This window comes from Gopherus evgoodei, chromosome 3 (assembly GCF_007399415.2).
Source record: "Gopherus evgoodei ecotype Sinaloan lineage chromosome 3, rGopEvg1_v1.p, whole genome shotgun sequence".
Taxonomy (NCBI): Eukaryota; Metazoa; Chordata; order Testudines; family Testudinidae; genus Gopherus; species Gopherus evgoodei.
Genome location: NC_044324.1, coordinates 101,215,172 through 101,237,717, shown reverse-complemented (window position 1 = coordinate 101,237,717; position 22,546 = coordinate 101,215,172). Strand labels below are relative to the sequence as shown.

The following is a 22,546-nucleotide window of genomic DNA, read 5'->3' as shown; positions in this document are numbered from 1 at the left end:
TGGGCTTTCTGCCCAAATACAAACCTAAGATTTCATGTGTACTGTATCTCAATGATCTTCAGCAAGTCCAGTTCCTAACTGGCCTGGCCAGTTTTAATGCTGCATTGCCAGTTGCAATGAACGGGGCAGGGAGAGAGTGGGTGTAGGGGCTTATGGGCCAGGGGGACCAGGTTGATGGGAGAGGAGAATCTGGAAGGGGAAGAGAGGGCATCTGGGAGGGGAAGAGGAGGGTCAGGCTGGTTTGGAGTGGTACCTGGGAGGGGAAGAAGTGGGTCAGGCTTGTGGGGGGAGCAGTTGCTGGTTTTTCTGCTTCTCAGAGGTGACAAGTGTATTTGGGCTCCAACCAGCTTCAGTCTGGCCCCCACTTCCATCATGGCCATGGTGGTCAGAGCCACATAAGAATAGGGGGGATTCTGGGAGGGGTCGTTTTTGGGGGTCACTTTTCAGGGTTCAGCTCGTCCTTGGCACGTTCTTCCTCTTTGCTGGTATTGGTATCATGAGCCATCAGAGCCACAGTGTCCTCTTTGGGATCTTAGTAGTGAGCCATCATGGCAAGTCCTCATTTCTTCCCAGGGGAAAAAGAACCAGCTTTCCTGCTTACTCAGATGTTGAAGGCCAATCCCACAATCACTTTCTCAGTCGTTCCCATATTTGTATTGATTTGAATAAAACTTGTGTCCAAAGCCAGTAGAGACTCGTTGCCCTTTTCCTGTAGGAACTGGTAAAGTTACTCCCTTAGTCCTGCCTCTTTTTCAGAAAGCAACAAAAGTATGTCTCGCTCAGGAGGCTCAGATATCCAGTATGCTAGTATACTTGCTCTTTTCTGATCTGTATCATCTCCAGCAATTCCATTTTCATCAGGAACCCTTTCTCTTATAGATGAGGAGAGACAGCTGGGCACAGTCAAGTTAATTTCTAGGTCACTTTTCATAAATACCTCCTTGTGATTAGCCTATTTAGCAAATGTTTCCCAGAACAAAAAAAGAGAGAGAGAGTGGGTATTAGATTTCTTAAACAAACAAATTGTCATGTGTATTTAAATTAAATAGTCTAGATGTATTAATATTAATATATTTCATATTAGATTTTTTTCAGTCTTCTCTGATCTAATATTAATAATAAAATTAAGATGTTTTCATATTTACTCATTGCATATCACATGCTCTGTCTAGTTTAAGGAAGGTTTCCCCCCAATTTCTGTAGATCACAGCTCCAAAATTCTTTAATCTGGTCCTGGTGTGCAGCTCAAGCAAGCTCAGTATAGAAGAGTTCAAACATTTTTTTCTAACTTTCAAATCCCAGTTTGGAGTTGCATCACTGAAAGTCAGTTCGTGTTCTTTTCTTTATCATTCTCAATCACTAGTTTTGAGGATTCTGCAGTTCAGACTATGCCTTTATTAACATCTTGCAGCTCATTGTGTTTAAATTATGCCCTCAATTACATCTGTGTAAGTTCAGTGAAGGTTGATGGGGTTGCACAGATGTGACCAAAGGTGTAATTTAACCTCCAGAATCTTTATTCTTGGTGATAATTAAGGCTACAATTTAGTCATGGGTATATTTAGTAAAAGTCTAGGACAGGTCACGAGCAACAAACAAAAATTCATTGTCTGTGACCCGTCCATGACATGTACTATATACCCCTGACTAAATCTTAGCTAGTGGAGAGGAGAGGGGGAACTCTGCTCTGAGGGGCAGGGGGTGGGGTGCTGCTTTGGGCAGGGGGAGGGGAAGTCTGCTGCTCTGGTGGGGCCGCCGAGGCCAGCGGCACCAGCTGCCGGGGACCACTGAGCAGTGGCTGTTCTGGCTGTCCCCGGGGCTGCCCACCTGCTGCTGCTCCTGCCACCGCTGGGACCACTGCTCAGGCAGTCCTCGAGGCCACCCGCACTGGCCTCTGCTCGTGTGGTCCCTGGGTTCAGCTGCCCGAGGGCTGTCTGAGAAGCAGTCGATGCAGCTGACCCTGGGACTGCTCCAGCAGCACCGGTGTGGCTGGCCGGGGGACCGCCCATCCACTGCTGCTCAGGTGGTCCCTGGGGCCAGCCGCACTGGTGGCTGCTCTGGTGGGCTCCGCGGCTGCTTGAGCAGTGGCCGGTGCACCTGGCCCCAGGGCCAGCTACTTGGGCAGCTCTGGGGTCAGCCATACTGGCTGTTGCAGAAATCATGGAGGTCACAGAAAGGCACAGAATTCTGCTTGCCTATTCAAGAGGTTGAAGAACTTTTTTTTTTTCAATGTGCAATTAAAATGTCATTAACTGAGGTGATTTTTTCCATTATCAGTCATGGTAAAAGAGAGACAAGTAGGTTTTGTGCCTAGACTGGTAAACTTCCATGGCAGTTTTGCAAGTAGTTTGTCACTCAGGTAAACAGACATGACTCTGAATGTGCACAGGGAGCAGATGTGTTGTATAAGATCCCATTTTTACATAAGTATTTTTCAGACTAGAACACACTTTAAGAACAAGCATACTGAGTCACCAATACAATTTCCTGCAGCATGTGGGTTTTCTAGTATCGAACAAGTCTGACTTTGCTTAAGATAGAAGATAGATGACAGCTCAAGGTGTAGGGTTGCAAACCTAAAATCAGCTTGATATGTTCAACATAGATTTTATGTTAATTTATACAAGTAATTTTCTATCTCTCTGTTTATTAGGTGAGTAGTAATATTTTATCAGAGTTGATTATGTTAATTAACAATAATGTTTACAAAATAAACTTTTTTCCTTTTAATCATGGTAACCAGCTTCTTTGCGCTCAGAGCTAAATCATCAACATGCAGCAGCAATTGACCAACTAAAGCACAACCATCAACAAGAATTGGTAGCTGCTAAAATGGAACTTGAAAGAAGTATAGAACTCAGCAGACGACAGGTAAATAAGCATTAATGGTAACTGGATGTAAAATTGCATATTTAGAATTTTTTTTGTGTTAACTGGAGAACATAACTGTACTATAAATGCATATTGAGGACTTTAATATTTGAAAGGCAGTCAGAGTTGAAGACAGTGCTCCTTCATCTGTTTATCTAATCTGCTACCTCTTTTTCTTCTCTCTGCCCCCCTCAACAAACCAAACAGGGAGTCTTTACAGTAGCTCCCAGTTCAAGTCTATAAATAAATTTCAGATTCAAAATTGTCCAGCCATTTTGAGGGCACAGTGACTGGACTCGAAGGGGGAAAGTGTTATTTCCCGTTAAAGTTAATCTGCTAGATTTTGTCTTTTAGCAACACTTCAAGGCTAAAACACTGGTTTTTTGTGGAGCTGCTGTTGCCATAAGAGCCTAAATCCAACATTTAGGTGCCGTGGAAAACCAAAAACTCCCACTAAGCTGGCACCTAACTCTGTAGACACTCAAAATCCCTAGGGGCCTACATTTCTGCTAGTGAGCATGTGCACAGCCATCTCACTCTAGGTGCCTGGGCACCTATCTTGTGCCTAAACTCCAGCAGGTTCCTCAGACTAGGGAATGCCATGCCTCTCTTGCCTGTGGAGCCTGATCCTGTTGTGTTCTCAAAGTACACTGAAACCCATACAAAATTGCCAGAGGAGGAGGCAGAGATAGTGATGCTATGCTCATTATAACTTTTAGCCCAGCGATTAGGGTAGTCACCCAGAATGTTGGGAGTCCCAGATTGAATTTACCCCTCTACCTGATGTAAATAAGGGTTTAAACTTGAATCCCTCACCTACCATGCCAGTGCCCTAGCCACAGAGCAAGGGGGTATTCTGGGACAAGTCTCTCTGTCTCTCCTGTTGAATCTGTTCTATTGTGTATAAATAATTATGAATTGAAGCAGGGTGAATGGACCAGGATCGCCCACATCCCAGGTGAATCCTTAACCATTGGGATACAGAGTCATTTTCACTCTCTCTCTCTGGCCCACCTTCTCCTTTGCTAGTTTTTGTGAAAAAGAGCTTAGGTACCTAATCCCAGGAGAGGGTCCACAGCTGTGAATCCTGATTGGAGAAAGACACCTCCCTTTGGCCTGGAGTTAGGCACCTAAGTCCTTCTGAGGGGTGGAACTTAAGCCAGGCCCTCTCCTTAACATCTCCCATTGGTTAGTTTAGGAGGCTCCCCCACTCAGTGTGCTGGCTTTTTAGGATCCCATTCTTAGGTGCCTGTCTCTCCTCATGCATTATTTAGGAAGCCTAGGTTCCCAATTCAGGGCTGTGGATTCCACTGGTTGACAAGGTGCCTTTCAACAGCAGTTTATGATTCAGCCACTTTCATCTTTCACTTTCTATTAAAAAAATAAATTAGGAGCCCAGTTCAGATTTTTCAGTATTAGCAATCCAAAGTGACTGTTCAGCCTCAACTTCTTGTTCAAAGAAAAAGCAGACTCCTGGGAATGGGAAGAGAATTATTATTTAATTATTTTTAGCAGTTGCACCCAAAGGCTGTAATCAGGCTTATTTGTCAAAAACATAGGAAGACATAGTTCTCTCACCTGAAAGCAGCCTTCATGTGTAGGACAGAGCTTTCATGCGTAGGGCAAGGAAGAAAGAGTTAGAGATGATTCCCACTTTATAGGCCAGAAGAATAGGGAAAAATGCTGTTAGTGCTGTCAACAGTAAAAGAGAATGGGAGGCCTTGGGAGGAAAGGTGAACAGATAGTTTGACCATATTTAATTTAAGGAGATGGTGAGACACCCAGGAGGAGATGTCAGAGGTATAGGATGAAGTACAAGATGGAGGATTGATCCTTCAGGGTGCTCAGCACTCTGGCCCCAGTCAAGCAGAGCATTTAAACACATGCATAGTTCCACTGAAGTCAAAGCACCGACCAGGATTGAAGCCAAGGTGCATTGAAACAAATCAAGAGAGGAATGGTAGATTTCTTATTCATTAGAGTAAAGATAGTAGCTGAATCTATCTGAGTAGACAAATGGAAAAAATGAAGACTCTGAGTTAAAACTAAAAATAAAGTAGTTCATAATTACAATGCAACAATCAATATATTAAGAATTGTAGGCAAAGAGTTTATAAGTTTTTCCATACTATTTTCTCATCTCTTCCATCTTGGAACTATTTTTTTATAGGGGAAGGAATACTTGCATAAAACCTCTGTGTATGGAGGTGAAGGAGGGAGTTAATTTTAAAAAATTAATGAGCCATACTCTTAATAACAATAAGACATGGCAAGATATGCAGTAGTAGAATAATGGTGTACTACTTAGGTGGCTTCAGCCTTGTGCCTCACAATACTCCCAAGGTATTCTCCTAATGCAAACCTTATGGTGGCTTATTGCTGTATTCTTGTACAACTGCAAATGGAGAAAACCTAGCCAAGATCAGCAAAACAAGATGAATGTTAATAACAATTTTTTTCCAAACTGACCAGAATCCTTGCCATAACCATTTACTTACCAGATTGAGTCCTGCAAAGCACTTCAGCATGTGCTTAACTTGAATGCGTGTGAGTAGTCCCATTGAATCTCATTAGGATTTGCTATGTAAAGGAAGGCATTTTTATGGGGTGTCCACATAATTAATGAAAGTCAATGGGACTACTCACTTAAATTTAAAAACATGATTAAATGTTACACTGTAGTGCGTCTTAGTGAGGAAAAATTAAAAATGAGTGCGACAACAGTTCAGATATAAAAGCATATTTTGTGTTCTTTGAATATATGTTGGTGTGGATCCCATTGTACATACACGTGTGCTTGAGATTGGAATCTTTTGAATAGCAGTATCCATCAGGGCCACATATGCATGCTGTTCCTCCTCGTGCTCCCATACAAGTTTACATAGGGTGGAGCCACTGTGACCATCCCTCTATACCCTCTAAGTGCCCATGGCAGCAACAGAACCTAGTGAGTGTCTGACGCATTAATTTTTAGCTTTTGCTACATTTTCTCAAGCTCATAAAATCTTCATATCTCTTCAGAGTCACAGATGTTCAACTGCCATGAATGATATCGATCCATCTGGGTTGCAGCATATGGGGAAAGATTCTAGGAAGACCCCATTACGAAACAGAGACTCTTACACTAGATAGGAGATGAATAGATTATTGTTTCATTTTAGCTAAGAAACCAGTACACACTGACTTAAAGACCCGCTCCACGAAAGTCACCTCAACATCAGTGGCCTAGCTTAGACAGGTTTCCTTGATAGTGATGTGCAAAGCAGCAACTTCAAATTCAGTGCACACTTTCACCAGGCACTATTCTTTGGACTTAACATCAAATTCCAATCCCCCCTATGGCAATAATGGCGCCCAAGAGAGCGACGCTAGAGTTCATATTTAGCTCAGAACTCCTCATGTACTCAGTGCTTGCTAATCTCTCACAGGTGAAAGTGCATGAAGACCCTTGAAGAAGAAAGAGAAGTTAAGTAATGGGAATTATTGTTCTGTGAGAGTCACCTCTGTGTTGATGCTACCTTCCTGTCTTCCCCTCTACCTTAGAGTTCAATATTATATCAGGACTCTTCGGTATGAGAAAGGAATAGAAGTGGTTCAGAGGTGCATACCCTTATGGACATACAATAGGCTGATAACATCACTGTCAGATGAAATTCCTTGTGCATCCCATGATGGACACTGCTTTTCAATACAGTTCTGCCGCTCAAGACCAGGGACACGGTATCCGACAAATATGAGTGCGCAGAGGTGACTCCTGAAGAACAACTGTAAATAAGAATATTAAGGTTGTCCTGAGTCAACTTTAATTCTGCCCTCATATGTATGCTTTATGGTACAGTCTTTAATTACATGATTGCATATTATTTTTCTCTGCAGGACCCATGCCTCATTCAGTGTACATGATGAACAATGCTCAGTGCAAGAGGCAGTTCAATATTTATTTTTACAATCATTGTTCTTTGTTGTCCCATGCCTCAAATATCACATATCGTCTAACTTCTTTAGAGAATGGGCAGGATGCCAGTCTCATTCTTTGCACATTAACTCATTCAATTTCCAGTCCTTGTACTGAATGAGAAAACTATATTATAGAAAATATAGTAATTAAAGACTGTATTATAATGCATGCACACAAGAAGAAGAAGTTAATGTTGTTAAGGCAATCTTAACTTTCTCATTTACCAATACGTAAGTTTAAGTGCCTTTCTGAATAGGTAAGGGTAGTATGCTGAATCAGGGCTTCACTCATTCCATATGTACTTCCATTGATCATGTGGAAGGCATCACTCTCTCAAATTTGCACGCCCCTGCTTCCGTCCCCATCATGATGGAGGAGTGATTCTTTGACCCTGTGAGCCAGGTCACAATGGCTGGAGCAGGAAGCTAGGCCCAGCCCCATGGGACAGGGACTTCTGCTGCAGGGTGAGTGCAGGGCGGGCTTGCTCTCAACCCCCCCCCCCCCCAACCCTGTCCTCAAGGCATTTCCTCAGCACCTGTCTGGCATTAGGACTGAGATGCCAGGCCAGAGGGTACTGCTGCAGGTAGTTAGTGTCCCCTCAGTGGGGCAAAGAGATAGCTGAGGACAAGAAGGATGCGGGCCTATGATTTTTCATCCCTCACATGAATTTGGACTCTGGACGGGTTGCAAAAAAAGACAGAATTTCAGCTGTTGGGTTGCTTAACTAAAAGACCAAAGGTCTATGTCCATGCCACATACCAGATTTCTACTACTTCACATTGAGATGCTAGAGCTGTTCAAAACAAATTGCAAACGTTTTTTATAATTACAAAGGTGTGTTTTTTACTCTCCTCATCATTGAAAATCACTGAGCTTTTTCTTGAACTGTATTAAAAATAAATAATTCCAAGGCTAAGAACAAACATGCCAAAAAAGAGTAAAACTACATATATTTTTTAGAATGAAACAGTTTGTATAACCTTAACTGTAGGCGATTCCTCTCCTGTAGCATGCTGATATATAGAATTCTCTCACAAGTACCCTCACACAATAGAAAACATTATTGATCTCCAGTTTCCTTTATCGGGATTTTGATAAGGACTTTTTAAACTTATACGCTATACTTAAACACTATTAAATGGCATATAAAAAAATCTAAAACAAAAGGAAAAGTAAGGTATGTGTTAAACTTCTAGAGACAAGTATTTTGCATCTGAAATGGGAGTATATTAAAGTACTCTTTGTTCCTGATATTTGCTTATCAGGAGAAGGAATTTTTGTGCCGAGTATCAGATCTACAGGATGAACTCAAACATCGTGACCATCATATATCTGAATTGGACAAGGAGATTCTGACTCTGCATGAGAATATAAGTGCCCTAACCAAGGAACTGGAGTTTAAGGGGAAAGAAGTTCTCAGAATACGCAGTGAATCCAACCAACAGATTAGGTATGAATTTTTCTACTATAAACTACAATATTTTCCCATTTATTGCTCTTAACTGCTAATATTTGTCAGAGATACTTGACCCTCTGTGGGTTGTTAGTTTAGATATTTAGTCATGTGATACTGTATATCATTTAGCCTCTGCCAGGAGGTAATATAAGTAGATATTATTATACGGTTCAGCTGTAATTTTAATAACATATGTTGGCTAACTTTAATTAAAATCCTCTTAACTGTTTTTTAAAACTCATTGTGTTTATTTAAAAAAAAAGCATTAAAGGAGATGATTTTTCAGTGAAATAAGCTTGAAGCATGGAGAAAAGTCAGTAGTACGATTTGATGATTCCGTAACTGCTGACAGTGTTGTTTTGGTGTTGTGCAAAAAGCCATTTCAAATCTGGCAGAAAATCTTGATGAATAAAGCAAACTGATGTTAGAATAACTTTTTTTTAACCAAAAATAAATTAAACAGGATACATGAGCAAGATTTAAGCAAGAAACATGAGAAAGAGTTGGATGTCATGACAGCAGACCACATCAGAGAGAAACAAAGCATACTCGCAGATTTTAATAAGACCCAAGAGCTACTCAAGGAAATTAATTCAGCTTTACAAGTTTCGTAAGTTTTATTACATTAAAAAAATCATATGTGGCTGAGTTTTGAGTGAAAAGTGATTCATTAAGATATCCAGTAAGTTATCAAGTATCCTTGGAGATAGAGACATATGCAAAAACCATGCCCAAATATGGGGCCTAATCCTGCATTCCTTATACACTCCAAATTCCCATTGACTTCAGTGGGAGTTCTGTGAGTGTAATCAGACCCAAAGATACCGGGTAGAAAAGACAACATTACATTGGTATACTTCTTAATAAATTGGAGGGAACATGTTATTTAAAAGATTATATTGTTGCTGTACATTACTGTACGTAAGTGAGAAAATAAAATTGTTTAAAGCAAGCTATAAATACCATAGATCATGTTCACTTCCAAAATATTGACTATTGTAAAAGATGAGTGTAAGATATTGTTCAATAATTATGTTTAGCTTTTATTAAAATCCAGTAAAGATTTCCACGTGAACAGGAAGATTTCTGTCTGACCTTTTAAAAATGGGTGAAAACTTTTTTCTTTTTCTTTCACTACAGGAAGCTCATACACTTTTTCTAAAAACTTCGGCCAGGCAGGGAGCCATTTCTCTGAGCAACACAGAATATTTCTCTACAAGAGTTAAAACAATATATCCATATCTCTCTTAATATATATTCAGGCCATGTGACTCGTGTATACAAAGGAAGGAGGAAAAACAGAAGAGCCTGCACTCTCTAATTATGGGTGAGATTTTGTGTTATGTCTCTAAGAGACAGAGCAGAAAATCTCATCACTAGGGAGCGAGGCTTTAAGGTAGCTTTATGCTGGAGTAATTTAGGGCTTGTCTACATGGGTAAATTTACAGGCTTTACTATACTGGTATAATTATACCACTATACGACCCTATGAGGTGAGGGTCCCAGATCCCAAACATTTATACAGCAACTAAACAGTCCCTTAGCCTGAGCCAGCTGTCAGGCCAGCTGCAGATGTTTAATTGCAGTGAAGACATACCCTAAGGGTTCTTTTACACAGCTACAGAAGCATCATAAAAGGACTGTAGGAATGGAGGCCTCCCTATGTGTACAATAGTGATATAATGCCTATTTACTGAAGGTACATCTCAGCCATAACATACTTTTAAGTATGCAGAAGACTGAGACTATTAATTAAAGATATTAATTAAAATATATCCTATTACATTTTGCACAGAAGCAGAAATGTATTTGGGAGCAATTTATTTCCAAATGTAATCCTCAGTTTCAACACATACCTCCTCAATGAAGAGAACTCAAACTTCAGAAATATTTTTATTGCACTTGCAAAGAAAGCTTTTTATAATTGTGGATAATTAATTAATAATGAGCAACTGATTTCATGGCAAAGAACACCCTCTAACTATGTGTAATACATTTAAAAAACTGTTCCTTCATATGTAACAAACTCCAATTAAATTAAGATCAAACTCCCTATTAGCCTTCTAAATTAATAGCAGCAAATAGTATACTCCTTGTTTGTAAGTATTTATAATAGTGACAATTAAGAATCTTAAGCTGTAACCTAAATATTTCAAAATTAAATATATTTTGCTCATATATGTGTTCAGCATCTTTCAGGTTGGTATGGCTCAATTGCATATGTTTTCCTATACTTGAGGTTTATGATCTAAGTCAAACAACAGCAGAGAATCTATTTCAGAAAGAAAAGTATAAAGGTGTGGAGAGGAATTGGGTAGCACTGTGTGTCAGAGATTATGTAATTTTGGTAAGCTCAGGGAGCTGATAGGTAAGGTCCCATGGGAATCAAGACTGGGGAGAAACAACTGAGGAGAGTTGGCAGTTTTTCAAAGGGACACTATTTAGGGCCCAAAAGCAAGCTATTCTGATGGTTAGGAAAGAGAGAAAATGTGGCAAAAGACCACCATGGCTTAACCACGAGATCTTGCTTGACCTACAAAATAAAAAGGCGTCATATAAAAAATGGACACTAGATCAGATTACAAAGGACGAATATAGGCAAATAACACAGGAATGCAGAGGCAAGATTAGAAAGGCAAAGGCACAAAATGAGCTCAAACTAGCTATGGGAATAAAGGGAAACAAGAAGACTTTTTATCAATACATTAGAAGCAAGAGGAAGACCAAGGACAGGGTAGGCCCACTGCTCAGTGAGAAGGGGGAAACAGTAACGGGAGACTTGGAAATGGCAGAGATGCTTAATGACTTCTTTGTTTCGGTCTTCACTGAGAAGCCTGAAGGAATGTCTAATATAGTGAATGCTTACGGGAAGAGGGTAGGTTTAGAAGATAAAATAAAAAAAGAGCAAGTAAAAAATCCCTTAGAAAAGTTAGATGCCTGCAAGTCACCAGGGCCTGATGAAATGCATCCTAGAATACTCAAGGAGTTAATAGAGGAGGTATCTGAGCCTCTAGCTATTATCTTTGGGAAATCATGGGAGACAGGGGAGATTCCAGAAGACTTGAAAAGGGCAAATATAGTGCCCATCTATAAAAAGGGAAATAAAAACAACCCAGGAAACTACAGACCAGTTAGTTTAACTTCTGTGCCAGGGAAGATAATGGAGCAAGTAATTAAAGAAATCATCTGCAAACACGTGGAAGGTGGTAAGGTGACAGGGAATAGCCAGCATGGATTTGTAAAGAACAAATCGTGTCAAACTAATCTGATAGCATTCTTTGATAGGATAACGAGCCTTGTGGATAAGGGAGAAGCGGTGGATGTGATATACCTAGACTTTAGTAAGGCATTTGATACGGTCTCGCATGATATTCTTATAGATAAACTAGGAAAGTACAATTTAGATGGGGCTACTATAAGGTGGGTGCATAACTGGCTGGATAACCATACTCAGAGAGTAGTTATTAATGGCTCCCAATCCTGCTGGAAAGGTATAACAAGTGGGGTTCTGCAGGGGTCTGTTTTGGGACCGGCTCTGTTCAATATCTTCATCAACAATTTAGATGTTGGCATAGAAAGTATGCTTGTTAAGTTTGCGGACGATACCAAACTGGGAGAGATTGCAACTGCTTTGGAGGACAGGGTCAAAATTCAAAATGATCTGGACAAATTGGAGAAATGGTCTGAGGTAAACAGGATGAAGTTCAATAAAGATAAATGCAAAGTGCTCCACCTAGGAAGGAACAATCAGTTTCACACATACAGAATGGGAAGAGACTGTCTAGGAAGGAGTATGGCAGAAAGAGATCTAGGGGTCATAGTGGACCACAAGCTTAATATGAGTCAACAGTGTGATACTGTTGCAAAAAAAGCAAACGTGATTCTGGGATGCATTAACAGGTTTGTTGTAAACAAGACACGAGAAGTCATTCTTCCGCTTTACTCTGCGCTGGTTAGGCCTCAACTGGAGTATTGTGTCCCGTTCTGGGCACCGCATTTCAAGAAAGATGTGGAGAAATTGGAGAAGGTCCAGAGAAGAGCAACAAGAATGATTAAAGGTCTTGAGAACATGACCTCTGAAGGAAGGCTGAAGGAATTGAGTTTGTTTAGTTTGGAAAAGAGAAGACTGAGAGGGGACATGATAGCAGTTTTCAGGTATCTAAAAGGGTGTCATAAGGAGGAGAGAAAAACTTGTTCACCTTAGCCTCCAATGATAGAACAAGAAGCAATGGGCTTAAACTGCAGCAAAGGAGATTTAGGTTGGACATTAGGAAAAAGTTCCTAACTGTCAGGGTAGTTAAACACTGGAATAGATTGCCTAGGGAGGTTGTGGAATCTCCATCTCTGGAGATATTTAAGAGTAGGTTAGATAAATGTCTTTTAGGGATGGTCTAGACAGTGTTTGGTCCTGCCATGAGGCCAGGGGACTGGACTCGATGACCTCTCGAGGTCCCTTCCAGTCCTTGAGTCTATGAGTCTATGTTCTGGCAACATTAAAGAAGATAAAGAGAGAGTAAGTTCAGCTAGAAAAGACTGAGAAAGTTGATAGTCTTTAAAATATTAATAATACTTGGCCCTTCTATAACACCTTTCATCCATCGATTTCAAAGTGTTGTACAAAAGAGGTAAGCATCATTTATGTCCACGTTACAGAGCAAGAGACTGAGGCATGGGTCACAAGTCACTGGGCATAGAACTGAGGTGGGTATGTCTAAATGGACAAATCCTGCAGAAAGGCAAAGATATTGCTAGAAAGTCAAACAACTTTGCAGGAGAAATTACAAGGGATACAATAGTATACATATGCCTATTATCATAATCTGAGAACAATATATCTGAAAAAGGCAGGAAGGAGAAGTAACCACCATTTCAAGATCACAGAAGAAATATTACAAAGACCATTAGATATAATAAATCAACAGGAATAAACAGGATTTATTATAGCATACAATGGGAATTAAGTAAGAAACTGACATAGCTCTTATCAAGTCACTTTGAAATGTAGATTATCATTAGGAAGGTACTTGAAGGTAGACGTTATGCTTGTTCTTGAATAAGTTAATAGAGAGGAAACAGGAAAAACTAGACTAAAAATAAGACTGAATTCTATTTTAGAAAATATTTTAGAGTCATTAATAAGGGATGAGCTGGTGAGTTTCTTACCAGAGAGTAGTCAGCACATGGATTTACAGGTTGAAAGTAAAACCTGTTTCAGACTAATCTGATAAACTTTTTTCAAAGGGAGAGACAGAAAAAAATCAGATTTGTGTTGCAGCAAGACATTTGCAAAAGGATATTTGAACAAAAAAAATCAAGCACAATATGCTAAGTACAAGCTGGATAGGAAACATGCTCATGAAAATTAAACATTGAATATTCAGTCAATGTATTCATAAATTATCTGGAAAAGGGGGTGAACAGTATAGTGACAAATTTGCAGATGATACAAAACTACGCAAGACAGTTAAGTGCAAAGCAGACTCTGAAGAGTTACAAAGGGATCTCATCAACTGAGTGACTGGGCAACGAAATGGTAGATGAAAGTAATGTACACTGGAAAAAATAATCCCAATTTATTTATACCGAATGATGGGGTCTAAATTAGCTGTTGCTACTCAGGAAAGAGATCTTGACGTTATTGTGGATAGTTCTCTGATCTGTTCAATGTGCAGCGGCAGTCAAAAAAACTAACAGTGTTAGAAACAATTAAGAAAGGGATAGATGATAAAGCAGAAAATATCATAATGCCAATATATAAATCCATTATATGTCCCCACCTTGAATACTATGTGCAGTTCTGGTTGAACCATCTGAAAAAAGTTATAGTAGAATCAGAAAAGGTACAGAGAAGTCAATAAAAATGATCAAGGGTATGGAACAGCTTCCATACAATGAGAGATTAAGAAGAGTGGGTTTGTTCATCTTAGAAAAAAAGACTACTAGGGAGGAATATGATAGAGGTCTATAAAATCATGGTTTGTAGAAAGTGAATAGGGAAGTGTTATTTATCATAACACAAGAACTAGAGGTCACCAGATGAAATTAATAGGCAGCAGATTGAAAAGGAAGTGCTTCTTCACACAACACACAGTCTGCCCATGAAACTCAGTGCCAGGGGATGTTGTGAAGGTGAAAAGTATAATTGGGTTCAAGAAAAAATTAGATAAATTCATAGAGGATTGGTCCATCAAATGCTAATAGTCAAGATAATCAGGGATGCAACTCTATTGCTCGAGGTGTTCCTAAATTTCTAACTGCTAGAAACTGGGACTGGACAATGGGATGGATCACTTGAGATTGCCCTGTTCTCATCATTCCCTCTGAAGCATCTGGCAGTGGCTATTGTCAGGAGACAGGATACTGAGCTAGATGGACCACTGGTCTGACCCAGTATGGCCACTCTTCCATTCAGGGAAGGTTTGTGAACTGAACAAATAGCCTCAGCCCACAGTCACCCAATTTCCATAAGTATGAGCTGAAGTTCCAAGGATCTACACAGACCTTTGTGGAAGATCAGTATCTGGGGACTGGACTGAGAGGGAACCGCTGTGGATGGCACCCAAATGAAGGTTTGAGTAAAAGCTCAAGGGCTCCTGTAAATCCAGATGCGTGGGTTCTATTTACAAACTGAATCCTGCAGGTTTAGCACAGCATTAATGCAGAGCTATAGTGAACGGAAACAAGTGAGGTATCCCCAAGACTATTTCTGCTCAATATCTTTAGAAATTACTTACTGCTGTAAGGCAGCAGAAAAAGCATGATCTCTAGAGATGACCATAGGTGCAGAATTCTGGTCAAATTACAAATCATCCTCCCTCAAAGTTAGAGGATGTTTGGATCCAGATTTTGTTTCAGGCTGCTCTCCACTGATAACTAAATTCCTGTTGGTACCGAAACATGAAGAATTGGAGATATATTTGAGAACACAAAATGGAAAGAAGATTTATACGTATTTAAGAAATGGATTAATATGCAGGCCGTTTTTAAGCTCATGCATTGTGTACTTCAGAAGAAAATATAGGAGAATAAGTTACATTGAATGGTCCAGAGCTAGAGTGATCTAGTGAGGAGAAGGATTTAGGAACTGTAATAATTTGAAAGTTGGGGCACCATTTCTGATAGCCACAATGAGAGGAAAAAGATTATTAGATTATATAAATGGGAATAAATTGTAAAGCAAAGGATGTGATTCAACTATATAAAACTATAACAAGGATATATTATGAATGGTATGCACAGTTTTGGTCACCAATGGATATCCATATTTTAGAAGATGTATGAAGGAAGACAACATGACTAATTTAGGAAAAAGACAGAAAGTCCTATAAGGAACCAACTAGGGGCAGAGCTCTTCTTGACCTGCTGCTCACAAACAGAGAAGAGTTAGTAGGGGAAACAAAAGTGGATGGGAAGCTGGGAGGCAGTGACCATGAGATGGTCGAGTTCAGGATCCCAACACAAGGAAGAAAGGAAAGCAGCAGAATACAGACTCTGGACTTCAGAAAAGCAGACTTTGACTCGCTCAGGGAGCTGATGGGCAGGATCCCCTGGGAAAATAACATGAGGGGGAAAGGAGTCCAGGAGAGCTGGCTGCATTTTAAAGAATCCTTATTGAGGTTGCAGGAAAAAACCATCCCGATGTGTAGGAAGAATAGTAAATGTGGCAGGCAACCAGCTTGGCTTAACAGTGAAATCCTTGCTGATCTTAAACACAAAAAAGAAGCTTACAAGAAATGGAAGATTGGACAAATGACCAGGGAGGAGTATAAAAATATTGCTCAGGCATGCAGGACTGAAATCAGGAAGGCCAAATCACACTTGGAGTTGCAGCTAGCAAGAGATGGTAAGAGTAACAAGAAAGGTTTCTTCAGATACGTTCTCAACAAGAAGAAAATCAAGGAAAGTGTGGGCCCCTTACTGAATGAGGGAGGCAACCTAGTGACAGAGGATGTGGAAAGAGCTAATGTACTCAATGATTTTTTTGCCTCTGTCTTCACAAACAAGGTCAGTTCCCAGACTGCTGCACTGGGCAGCACAGTATAAGGAGAAGGTGACCAGCCCTCTGTGAAGAAAGAAGTGGTTTGGGACTATTTAGAAGAACTGGACAAGCACAAGTCCATTGGGCCAGATGCGCTGCATCCAAGGGTGCTAAAGGAGTTGGCGGATGTGATTGCAGAGCCATTGGCCATTATCTTTGACAACTCATGGCGAATGGGGGAGGTCCTGGATGACTGGAAAAAGGCTAATGTAGTGCCCATCTTTAAAAAAGGGAAGGAGGATGATCCAGGGAACTACAGACCAGTCAGCCTCACCTCAGTCCCTGGAAAAATCATGGAGCAAGTCCTCAAGGAATCAGTTTGAAGCACTTAAAGGAGAGTAAAGTGATCAGGAACAGTCAGCATGGATTCACCAAGGGCAAGTCATGCCTGACTAACCTAATTGCCTTCTATGAGGAGATAACTGGGTCTGTGGATGAGGGGAAAGCTGTGGATGTGTTATTTCTTGACTTTAGTAAAGCTTTTGATACGGTCTCTCACAGTATTCTTGCCAGCAAGTTAAAGAAGTATGGGCTGAATGATTGGACTATAAGGTGGATAGAAAGCTGGCTAGATCGTTGGGCTCAACGGGTAGTGATCAACGGCTCCATGTCTAGTTGGCAGCCGGTTTCAAGAGGAGTGCCCGAAGGATCGGTCCTGGCGCTGGTTTTGTTCAATATCTTCATTAATGATCTGGAGGATGGCGTGGACTGTACTCTTAGCAAGTTTGCAGATGACACTAAACTGGGGGGAGTGGTAGATACGCTGGAGGGTAGGGATAGGATACAGAGGGACCTAGACAAATTAGAGAACTGGGCCAAAAGAAACCTGATGAGGTTCAACAAGGACAAGTGCAGAGTCCTGCACTTAGGACAGAAGAATCCCATTCACTGTTACAGACTAGGAACCGAATGGCTAGGAAGCAGTTCTGCAGAAAAAGACCTAGGGGTTACAGTGGACGAGAAGCTGGATATGAGTCAACAGTGTGCCCTTGTTGCCAAGAAGGCTAATGGCATTTTGGGCTGTATAAGTAGGGGCATTGCCAACAGATCGAGATACATTCCCTTCTTTTGGACATTGGTTAAGCCTCATCTGGAGTACTGTGTCCAGTTTTGGGCCCTACACTACAAGAAGGATGTGGAAAAATTGGAAAGAGTCCAGCAGAGGGCAACAAAAATGATTAGGGGGCTGGAGCACATGACTTATGAGGACAGGCTGTGGGAACTGGGATTGTTTAATCTGCAGAAGAGAAGAATGAGGGGGGATTTGATAGCTGCTTTCAACTACCTGAAGGGGAGTTCCAAAGAGGATGGATCTAGACTGTTCTCAGTGGTAGCAGATGACAGAACAAGGAGTAATGGTCTCAAGTTGCAATGGGGAAGGTTTAGGTTGGACATTAGGAAAAACTTTTTCACTCAGAGAGTGGTGAAGCACTGGAATGGGTTACCTAGGGAGGTGGTAGAATCTCCTTCCTTATAGGTTTTTAAGGTCAGGCTTGCCAAAGCCCTGGCTGGGATGATTTAGTTGGGAATTGGTCCTGCTTTGAGCGGGGGGTTAGACTAGATGACCTCCTGAGGTCCCTTCCAACCCTGATATTCTCTGATTTTACGAGTTAAGCCTATGCAGTCTGAAAAAACTGAAATTGTATTGTGGTTTGGGAATAGGCAGGGACCAGGGCTGTTGTGCCTCTATCCCTGCTGTTACACCCACCCCTTCTCTGCATCTTCCCCCACCCATGTGAGTGCTGTTCTCCCCCTATCTGAGCACCAAATGCCCTCCATCTCTCCACCATGTCTGAATACTGGATCCCATGTCCCTGATGAACAGCAAATAGCCCCTGAAACTGGGATCAGAACCCCCTTCGACTGTCAGTACCCCCATCCCTGCCCTCCTATCAGAGCCAGGCATGTGGCTGTGGAGGCAAATCACAACTTCAAGGGATCCATGACACAAGCCATTGGGGTTGGTGCCAAATCATGGTGTACCTAAAGAGGGCAGGAAGATCTGTAGGAAAACAACCATTAATAATGCACAATAAGCACCAAGTCACCATTCAGCTGGGCTCTTCACAACTTATCTTATTCTGGGAGCACTGGAGTGAGCTAGCATGGTCCCAAAAGTGGGCAACACTAGCCAGTAATAAGTTGTGGTGAGAGTAACCAGGGAACTTGCCAATTCATGCCTTTATTCTCAACAGCTTCCTCCAGCAAGACTTATGTGGAGGTCTTGGTGAGATTTTAAAATTGGTCCCATATAATAGGTTTCTCCCTGAGAGGGCAGCAGTAAAAAAAGCCACCTCATTTCTCTGAGGTGCAGTCTCCTGTGAACCACAGAGGTCCATGCTGGCAAATAAACATGTAATTTTCGCCTCCCTGCACCAGCTTTGATTAACCTGGCCTTGTATGTTTGAGATGCTGAAAATACAGTAATAATTATATACAAAAATAATGTATATCTATTTCATATTTGCTATTAAAATAGAAATATCAGGCAAGTTTTTTTTGCTACAGCTGAGCTCTTCTTAGATGCACTGAGGTGTGGGAACCATTGGAGAGCCAGTTATGGTTCCCTAATCCTGAGCTGTTTGGCCCATGCTCAAATTAAAGACCTGTGAGGGAGCTGTTCTGATTTACACCACTGGTATAAGGCCCCTAAGCCAGTGGAGCATCAGGTGGAGTGCTCTGTGCCAGAGCCCCACTCCCAGGATGTCACTTCTCTCCCCTGACATTGTGGGGGCAGCTGGCAAAGGAGATATCTATGCCTCCTACACAAGGATTTCTCTACTAGCTATCTCCAGCTGCTTTAAGTCCACTTTGCACCACTTAGTGCAGTGCATAACAGATTTAGTGAACTGGAGAATCTGGCTCATGTAACTTTGAGGGGTAGTATTAATTAGCTTATCTGATTGGATTGTTTGAATTACATGTACTTCTTTGATATACATAGAAAATGGCTCGCTGAGATGTCTGAAAATAGGGTGGCAGCTGTGCATAAGTGTGTATTATACTTTGGGGATTTGTCTACAATAGCTTATCCTAGCAGAAAATGTATACACAGAATTAAACCCACTGAGTGTATTTCCATTCTGCTGAATCAAAAGCTTTTTCTGCATCTGAAGATGCAATTGCGTTGTCCAAATTTTCAGTATTTTGTTAAAATGTTTTATAAGATCATTAAACTACATGAGGATTATTGGGGGGCATAAATAAAACTTGGTTTGCAGGCACTGGTTTTTCAAATGCTCACTGTAGTCTTGGCTGTCTCATCTTGTGATAATTTTATTATCTGAATTTGAAGGCAATGGATTTCTGATTTACGTGTCTCAGAAAGAAGTGTTTCAGAAAGTACAGTCAAACCTTGCAATAACGCGCCCCGCCATAACGCGAAATCACATATAACGTGATCATAAGTTGGCTCCCCTTTAAGGCCTAATACCAGTGGTCTCCAACGCCATGGCACCTGCCAGGACATTGATGTGCCCCCGCCTAGTGCCCAGCAGGGGAGAGAAGCCATGGCCCAGCGCCTGCTGGGGACAGAGAACTCCAAGGCTGCGGGCGCCGGTGCTCTCTGTCCCCAGCAGGCGCAGGGCCGCGGCTTCTCTCTGGCTTCTCTGGGGCTGCAGGCACCGGTGCTCTCTGTCCCTGGCAGGCCGAAGAGAAGCCGCGGCCCTGCGCTTGCCAGGGACAAGGAGCACCGGCACATGCAGCCTCAGAGTTCTCTGTCCCCGGCAGGCACAGGGCCGTGGCTTCTTTCCCCTGCTGGGCACTAGGCGGCACACATCAATGCACCACGTTGGGGGCCACTGACTTAAACTGACCGACTTGAAACCCCGCTATACCGTCACCCTGCATTTATCACGATGGAATTTTTTGGATCCCAAACATTGCGTTATAGCGGAGTTTCACTGTACTAGCTTTCTGCAGACCAAAATATGCTTGGCCTTTTGCACTACGCAGCTCCCACATAACTATGCATGGTGGCAGACCAAAGGCCAATAAACTGCTTAGTGGGGTGAGAGAATCCCACTGTATTATGGAGAGTTGTAAATAAAGTTTCTTCCTTCCATGTACTGCTACTTTCTGTTCTGGTGTCCTCAATCCCATTTCCTCACCCCAAGGTCATGCATTCATTCCATGTTAGTTGCTATATCTCCAGTCATCTGCTTGATTTAGTCATAAGGCTTTCACTTCCTTCATTGTTGGAGAAGCTTCACCAATTTGAAGAGATCTCTATGCCCACATCATCACCAAAGGGTAAACCATAAGGAACCTATCACCTGGGGAGGTTACTTGTTTGAACAAGGTGATCCATTTAAACTTTTTCCTCAATCATTTAGTGAGGGATAAACAGTCTCGTGCTAAGACATAGAAAGAGGCATAGAATATGCTCAGTTCATCAACTGACATCATTCTCATGAAACGTAGGCAGTCATGTAAGACCAAAGTCAAAATTACTTAGCTTCTTCTGAAGGGAAAATACTGTTAAAATGAGAAGGGATCTGTAGTTTAGGAAGCCATGTGGAATTAAATTTGGACTGACTAAATACCTTAAATTGTAATTTTTCACCTTTGTGGGGGAGGGCGGCGCTAAACTTGTTAAATTCTCTGTATTTGTGCTGAAATTCAAGGCGGTAACCTACATGAAAGCTGGATTTGGCAGATACATATTGCAATTAACTTTCTAGTGGGCAATATTTAGCATCGTGAACTTGATGTCAGGAATTTCAGAATGTCGTAGTGACAAATAGTATTTTGAGGCTATCTTCTGAAAACTCTTTCAAAAGTTTTTTCTTCATATCTTCCTAAAAATTCAAGAATTCTTGTGCTCATTCTCCTACAACTGTTCTCTAAATTGGCGTGCTTATTTCAGTTTTCTCCTTTAATGCTTTCCCACTATGTGATTCAAGTTTCCTCATATTTTTCTCAACTTAATCAACTGTTACTTTCCTCTTTAAATGCTAATATCCAGATGTTTATTGTTTGTCTCTTACAGCTAGTTCTTTTATTTCCATCTCTCCTGGTGCTAAATTGGTTTTGCGGCGAGGAATTAGTTACAGATTAGTCTTCACCATACTTGGATATCTTTGCCCCACTGTCCTCCACATGAGCTGAGGAAAATGGTGCCAGCCTTGTCTCCTTCTTTTCTCTCTTTCTTCAGTACCATTTCCATACACCTCTGTACAGTCTAGTGATCTATTAAATGAAACATATTTTTATTATTTTTTTCTCATTCCTCAGAATAAATCTAGCTGAGCTGCATATTGTCAGCTTCACAAAATTCAAGCTAAGATAATATTAGATACTAAAGTTTAGTCTCTTACAGCACAAAAGAACCACTCTTCTCTACAACATCCTGTGATTCCACCGCATATATTTTTTGTTTGCTCATAGGACCTGATTTTCAGTCTAGCTCATGCCAGGCCTCTTATTTAGTGCCCAATGTTTGCATGCACAAAAAGGATGATGAGTTTTCAAAATCTTGCCCAAAATGTTGTTTGTTATAGCAAAGATGGTAGTTTACATTGAAGTTCAGATTAACTAAAACCTCTTTAACCAGTAATTTTGGTTGATGTTAAAATTAAAATGTTAATATATAAGGGGTAAAGCAAATTATTGTCTTATTGGGGTTTTTTTGTTTTGTTTTTTACCCATTAAATTACTTATTGTACTTATCCAAAGTATGATTATATTCATTTGGAATTTAATTCTGGACTACATTAAGTTAAAGTTGGTGTCTTTCTCTTCCATGAAGTTTAGAAGAAATGGAAGAGAAATACCAAAACAGAGAATCAAGACGAGAAGATTTACAGCTTATTGCAGAGTTGAAAGACCTGATTGCAGAGAGGGACCAACTCATAAAGAAACTGATCGTAAGACTTTTTGTGCTCTTTCTGGTATTAATATATTAACAGATACAAATATTAGTCTAATTTCTTGAAAAAAAACTTGATTAAAATGGATTTAAGGCCTCAGTTCTGCTAACACTTATGCATATACTTAACTTTATTGCAGTAGTCCCATTGACTTAACTGGAAATACTATAGTAAAGTTAAGCACATGCCTAAATGTTTATAGGACCAAGCTTAATATTGTAAATATATATATAAAAATGTAAGTTGCAAAAAAAAATTCAGAATTACAATATTCTATTAAATTACAATATTGTCTTAAAGCGTAAGTGCCTGAAAGCCAGAAAATTCAAAGTTAAAGTTACTTAAGTAATCTA

General features: G+C 40.8%; 1 protein-coding gene across 7 annotated transcripts in view; it reads left to right on the top strand.

The window, feature by feature from the left end:
• FAM184A (family with sequence similarity 184 member A) overlaps positions 1 to 22,546 on the top strand; it is a 186,664-nt gene that overhangs the window by 153,934 nt on the left and 10,184 nt on the right. For 4 of the 7 annotated variants that reach the window (XR_003999579.1, XM_030556202.1, XM_030556198.1 and 1 more), the window contains 4 exons: positions 2,744 to 2,871; positions 8,095 to 8,279; positions 8,749 to 8,895; positions 22,073 to 22,190. Coding sequence is in view for 6 of the 7 variants with exons in the window: in XM_030556202.1 (XP_030412062.1) it covers positions 2,744 to 2,871; positions 8,095 to 8,279; positions 8,749 to 8,895; positions 22,073 to 22,190 (578 nt within the window). In the remaining variant the exon portion in view is untranslated. The remainder of the gene's footprint in view (positions 1 to 2,743; positions 2,872 to 8,094; positions 8,280 to 8,748; positions 8,896 to 22,072; positions 22,191 to 22,546) is intronic. The other 3 variants (XM_030556200.1, XM_030556201.1, XM_030556203.1) reach the window with 2 other exon arrangements.